At 35.1% G+C, this 6,163-nt stretch overlaps 1 protein-coding gene across 1 annotated transcript; it reads left to right on the top strand.

The window, feature by feature from the left end:
* Window positions 1–1,820: 1,820 nt before the first annotated feature.
* LOC112691512 (tigger transposable element-derived protein 6-like) lies at window positions 1,821–5,950 on the top strand. The gene is made up of 4 exons (XM_025565778.1): window positions 1,821–2,025; window positions 2,101–2,657; window positions 5,654–5,775; window positions 5,893–5,950. Exons 1-4 carry the CDS (start codon window positions 1,821–1,823, stop codon window positions 5,948–5,950), a joined length of 942 nt encoding a protein of 313 aa, XP_025421563.1.
* The last annotated feature ends 213 nt before the right edge of the window (window positions 5,951–6,163 follow it).

The following is a 6,163-nucleotide window of genomic DNA, read 5'->3' as shown; positions in this document are numbered from 1 at the left end:
CTCCCTGAAAATACATTTTTTGTGATGTATACTTAGATCAATAGCCAGTGTAAGAAACTTAATATATATCAAGTAATGGTGTGAACACGCATTGAAAATGCAATAGCTAAATCATTTGTCCTTTCAATTTTAATCTTTACAACGTATAGTAATGGTTGGATGTACATTTTAATAATTTGTTCTAGTGCTCAAAATGTTTAATCTACACCATTTACTCATTTGTCATAATTATATTTTAATTTAATTTATAAATTAATAAAAATATTCAATACATACCTTAAAAAGGTATTAACTTAAAACACTGTCTTATGTGCTATAACATAATATAGGTACAATATACAATAAATCTTTATTAAAAAATATCTTGCTTGAACAGGTATATTAAACCGAATAATAATTTATTTTATTTTATCTAAAGATTCTGGTTGATTACCATTACACATCAATGACTTTTTTTAATTTTGTTATTAACAAGGACATAGGATACACAGGATTAATTATTAGAATAATCACCTATTCATGAAAACCACTATTCGTAAATAGTGATCGAAAAAGTAGCTTAGTAGGAAATAAAAAAAATTAAGTCTACCATAAATTGTATGATATTTCTATGGTATTTATAATCAGACAAGTATTATAAACTTAATTTTAAGTTTGTTCAAATAAATTGCTTTAAAATTGTAATGTAAGTATATCAAAAAGTTAAATAATTTTGTAATTTTATTGTGTTTGTTATTTAAACCGTTTAAAAAAAAATCAATCATAACATTATTCGTAATTTAATAATAATATTAGCATTTTGGGGATACTATCTGACGTAAAACCATTAAAAATTCAATATGAATTCGTTCAATATTGAAGCTTTGCATATACAGTAGCCGCCGCTTATTGGACTCACGGTTAATTGACTCATTCGTCTATTAGACTCAAAACGGCTGGTCCCGATTTGCACATATACTAACACACAGCAAAAAATTCGTCTATTCGACTCACACACCGGTTATTAGGGTCATTTTAAAATCAGATAAACAAGGAAAATATGTACATCATTGAAAAAACGTGTTATAAATAAGTCGGTACCGGTACATATTTTGCTTTTATCGCGGAGATAAAATAAATTACTTTTCACGATAAACCACGGGGTGGCCATACGTATACGTAAGTGAAGCATTTAGAAGGAGAACGTTTAGAGTGTCCAATTGAAAAGCATTAAATTATTGTACCAAATTATTGTATCCCTTACTCAACCTAATCACTGATAAGACACGGTTATCATATTTTAAATTTTTTTTTTAATGTTATTATTGTTATCGTTGTATATTGGCGCCAAATTCAAAGTCTCAAGTTTCGAAATTGGAATTCTCGTCTGCTAAATGTTTAATACGTAAAGTAAACATGCTGTTTACTGTATGTAACATACTGTATGTCTTTACAATAAGTAAAGTTTTTCATTGTTACTTTTACTTTGTGCTTAATAGTCTACAACTCTAAGACAATGCCAAGTTGTTTTTTGTGTAAACGTTCTTGGTCTGCGAAAAAAACAGACGTTAGCTTTCATCGGTAAGTAACACTTATAAACATTTTTTTTGGTACACGTTAAACATTTTAATAGTTTAATTTTTAAATTTAAAATTACAATAATTTACAATAATTTGGTACAATAATTTAATGCTTTTCAATTGGACACTCTAAACGTTCTCCATCTAAATGCTTCACTTACGTATACGTATGGCCACCCTGTGGTATGAATAGACGTCGTCGTGTTCAGTGTGTTGTCTGCGTTTACATTCTGTGTGAATATTTTTATTTATCGTGTTACAATGAACAAACGACGTGATTTGAGTGTGGAAGAAAAATTAGATGTTCTTAAAAAATATGACGAGCTTCCGAAAACGAACCAGCGACAAGCAACATGTAAGTTGAACGTGTCTCAAAGTTTACTAGGTAGGATGCTGAAAAGTCGACAGGAAATCGAAAACGCATCATTAGAAAATGTGAATTCAAACCGTGAAAGAAAAAGGGTCGGTAAAGAAGAAGAAGTTGAATAAGCTTTAAAGCAATGGTTCATAAAAGTCAGATAAAAAGATGTCCGAGTTACAGGACCACTTTTGCGCCAAAAAGCCGAAGATCTTGCGATAAAAATAGGCAAAGATAATTTTGTGGCAACAGAAGGTTGGTTTCACCGATGGAAGAAACGCGAAAACATTTCATTCGTTAAGCCATATGGAGAACAGGGAGAAGCCAACCATGTAGCTGCACGGTTGTGGATTCATTCAGAATGGCCATCACTTATCGCCAAATATCCTCCGTCTTGTGTGTTCAATGCGGATGAAACTGGACTTTATTTCAGGGCATTACCTGAGCACACTTACGCGTTCAAAAATGAAAAAACTAGAGGAACTAAAACTAGTAAAGAACGTCTAACCATATTATGTTGTGCGAGTATGGATGGTGAAAAAAGAAAACTGCTTGTGATTGGTAAAAGTAAAAATCCCCGGTGTTTCAAGGGTGTTAAGAATCTACCGGTAGACTATACTGCAAACAGTAATGCATGGATGATAAAAGAAATTTTCACCGAATGGCTGATCAAGTGGGACAATGAACTTCATCATGACGTTTTATTGCTAGTCGATAACTGCACGGCTCATGTGGTTACAGTGAAATTTAAACATATTAACCTCGTATTCTTACCCTCTAACACTACATCAATACACTTTATCAAAAAATTAATTTATTTTATTAATTAGGTACATATTTTATTTAATTATTTTATTTTTAATTGCGTATAGATTTTTATTTTTATACATACATATTGAATCTTAATACATATTTTTAAGTAAATACGGTTTTAAATTTAAGGATTTTTAAAATTTTTTTGAGTCATTCGCCTTATTGACTCATTTGGTTAATCGACTCAAATTGTCGGGTCCCAAAGTGAGTCCAATAAGCGGCGGCTACTGTATTATGTTTTTATTTATCACTGTTCAGAGTTAATAATCTACAAACCGATATGATGTGCATAACTGGAAAATAAAAATAGTTCTCACAGGGTAACTTATTTACTAAGGTGAGTTCGTCTACACCAGGGGTGGCGAACCTATGGCACGCGTGCTAAAAATGGCACATTGACCAAATTTTAATGGCACGCGCAAAAAATTGAAATTGTACAAAAAAAATTTTTTTGCTGTTTATAAAATGTTGGTTATAAGAAATTCAAATAAACAAATTATATATGTTTTAAAAATAACAATATTCTTTATACTTTCATATTTTTCGTCAACCTATGTTTGTGAAAGCTTATTCGCCATAAAAAATGTAATTAAATCGAAGAAAAAAAAAGGTTTTGACCAACAAATGATTGCTGTTTGTGTTTCACTAAGAATAACTAAAATTTAATAAATATAATGTAATAAATCTGAATTTTGTTAATAGTCTTAAAAAATATAATTTTCTTTGGGCACGTAAACGATTTTCAAAACCTGAAAAGGAAAAATTTGGCACTTGAACCTAAAAAGGTTCGCCACCCCTGGTCTACACTATGCCGCTAAAATTCCATTTGGCACGGTTATTGGCAAAGCCATTTGCTTTACCATTGAACAATGGGTGTTGGAATTTAGTCATTTAAATGCTGTCTGTTTGATAAGTTTTCCTGTTTTTAAATTAATTTTATATGTTCTCCGAGGACGATATACTTCGCTGACTTCTACATCTCCAGATGGAATAGTATATTTTCCGTACGATAAATAATTACTTTTTTAGCTTAAAATGAAAATTATGAATTAAAAATAAGAATATAAATTTAGTTTAATAGTAGTTAAGTAAATTTTATAATAATATTTTTCTTTGTAAAATTAATTAACCAACCAAAATATATAGTCGTGTGTGACTAGTTGGCATAGTGTTGAACGTTGTTTTACACAGCAACGATATCTCCCGGATTTTGATAAAACTAAAAATACAATTTCATTAGAATGAACCTTGCTTACCAAGCAAATAAAAACAAGTGTATTAAACAGGAGCATCCGAGTTGGGTCCCGACAGGAGTGTATTTTAGGGGGGTAAAGGGGGTGATCCTCGGCTAAGGGAGCGGACTTGTCCCCGCTCCTTCGTGATCTTGCTGGCCTAGTCGGGGTTAATTCGAAGCAGCAGCAAATGCTGGTAGATCGGGTCCGCGGGTTGCGAATAGCGGTATTTAAACACTCCTCCGTGGTAGGGGAGACGAGGGAAATATTAGAATACTCTCGCCCGGACAATTTGCTTGCGCGTCAGCCAGCACGGGGCGAGAGCTTCGCCTATGCGTGTTGGTGTGTAAAATGTACGGTGTGCCGAGAGCTCTGAGGCGGCCGTACGACCAAAATGACTCCGAATCTGGTTCGCCAGAGGCTGGTGGCCTGTCGGTGTGACCGTCCCGACAGGTCGGACGTCTGTTCCTACAGGCGTCCGGGCGCATTACTGCGTCTCATGTGATTCTCGCTCTTCCCTGGGGATCGCGGTCCCGGGGCGGCGTGGCTGTCAAAGGTCGCGTCGCACCGGCATCGTGCCCCCTCGGCAGGTGTGAGTCATGATGGCAGTAATGCGATTATTCCCCTTTCTTAAACACGGAAGACGGCGGGGTGACTGGCCGCCGTCGACGCCTGTCCAACCATTGACGCGTAACACGAATGGTACGTCGGGGGGCGCGGTTAGCCCAGGGCGGCGTGTGTCTTACGCGTCTTCCTGCCGCGTCCAGTCTGCTTCGGTGGATCTGAGGTTGGACTCGACGGTGCTGCGGGGTCGCTAGGTAAACCAGGCGAGCACCGGACGCCTGGGGTCTTCCCAGACTTAACGGTACGAAAATCGGCAGTTCGGCGGGGAGCGGCGTGAATCCGCCCGGGTCGTGTGAATCACCGACCCGTATGGAGCGTGTCCTTTGAGGAGAGAAATCTCATAGAAGGGGCACGCTCGTCTGAGCGAAAGCTCGAATGCATTGGTTCATTGTCCTTATCGCTTCCATCACTTTTTTCGTGTTTCTCGTTTATGTTTTCAATATCAACTCCACAGCCTAAAGCTTTTTCTAAATTTTCCTCTAATTTTATAGTAGAAATAAAATCGGTTGGAATTTGGGTTGATTTTAGGCCAACTTTAGTATGTGTTCCGAACATAGCTTCGTATGGCTCGTTTCACACTATACGGTTTTGACCGGACGGCGATAATATTTTAGTGGCGCAAAGAATAGCATATACGCTTTCATATTATACGGTCACGGCAAAATACCGTCACCATGCCGTGTAACAACCGTTTACTGCCACTACAGTGTACGGCAGCCGGACTTCGCGATAAGCTTAGTGACCAAATGATCCGGTTTTTGCCGTCCGGATTTTTGCCGTACAGTCAAGACCGTATGGCAGTGGTTCTTAACCTTTTTCGAATGACGGAACACTTAACATTTTACAAGATTTTCGCGGAACACAACCGTAAAATAAAATAGTAGTACATACATTTTTAATTTTTTAATATATTAAACAATGAATGTATAGCATAAAATTGTTTGCATGCCATACATGTTAGTGTTAGTCACTAAAAAATAATAAAATAATAAAAAGAGTTAAAAAAAATTTAAAAATTTGAAATTGAATACTTTGTCTGAGATATTTGTGCCTGATGATTTTTACAGATATTTTCAATATCTGGCCGTATGTACGATATTGCTACTCTCATTTCCTCTTCAATATCTGTCAGCCTTTCTCGTTTCTTTGTTTTGATATTCGTCAGTGTTGAAAATCCAAGCTCACATAAGTATGAGGTTGAAAATTGTAATAATATTGAAATTGCTTTTTCAGAAATTTTTTTAAATTTGGTTTGAACTGAAATCCAAAATTCTTCTACTGTTATTTCGAAAAATTTTATTTTTAGAGTTCGATCTGTTGTTAGCGTTATGAATTCTTCCTCTTCTTCTAACGTAAATTCATAACTTGACGTGTTGATGGTAGAAAATGGATTTCGTATCCAATCATACTTTTCAATATTTAATTCAGGAAAGTATTTCGTGATTTTTTCTTCTAATAATGCTAAATGTTCTGTTATAATAGGAATTATTTCATTATTATTTTTAATTGAAGGAAACATGTCTACAGTATTTTTTTGAATTATACGTGTTCTCCAAAAAGATATTTTTTTTAAAATG

The sequence above is a fragment of the Sipha flava genome, unplaced genomic scaffold, assembly GCF_003268045.1.
Source record: "Sipha flava isolate LNK unplaced genomic scaffold, YSA_version1 624_pilon_pilon, whole genome shotgun sequence".
In the NCBI taxonomy this organism is placed as follows: Eukaryota; Metazoa; Arthropoda; class Insecta; order Hemiptera; family Aphididae; genus Sipha; species Sipha flava.
This window is presented reverse-complemented; position numbering and strand designations above follow the sequence as displayed.

What these genes read in the sequence shown, in the direction of transcription:
- LOC112691512 (XM_025565778.1), top strand. Translation starts at nt 1,821, where the DNA reads ATGAACAAACGACGTGATTTGAGTGTGGAAGAAAAATTAGATGTTCTT. An exon ending in CCGTGAAAGAAAAAGGGTCG is followed by an intron (nt 2,026 to 2,100) that starts GTAAAGAAGAAG and finishes TCCGAGTTACAG; the next exon opens with GACCACTTTTGCGCCAAAAA. An exon ending in GCACGGCTCATGTGGTTACA is followed by an intron (nt 2,658 to 5,653) that starts GTGAAATTTAAA and finishes TGATTTTTACAG; the next exon opens with ATATTTTCAATATCTGGCCG.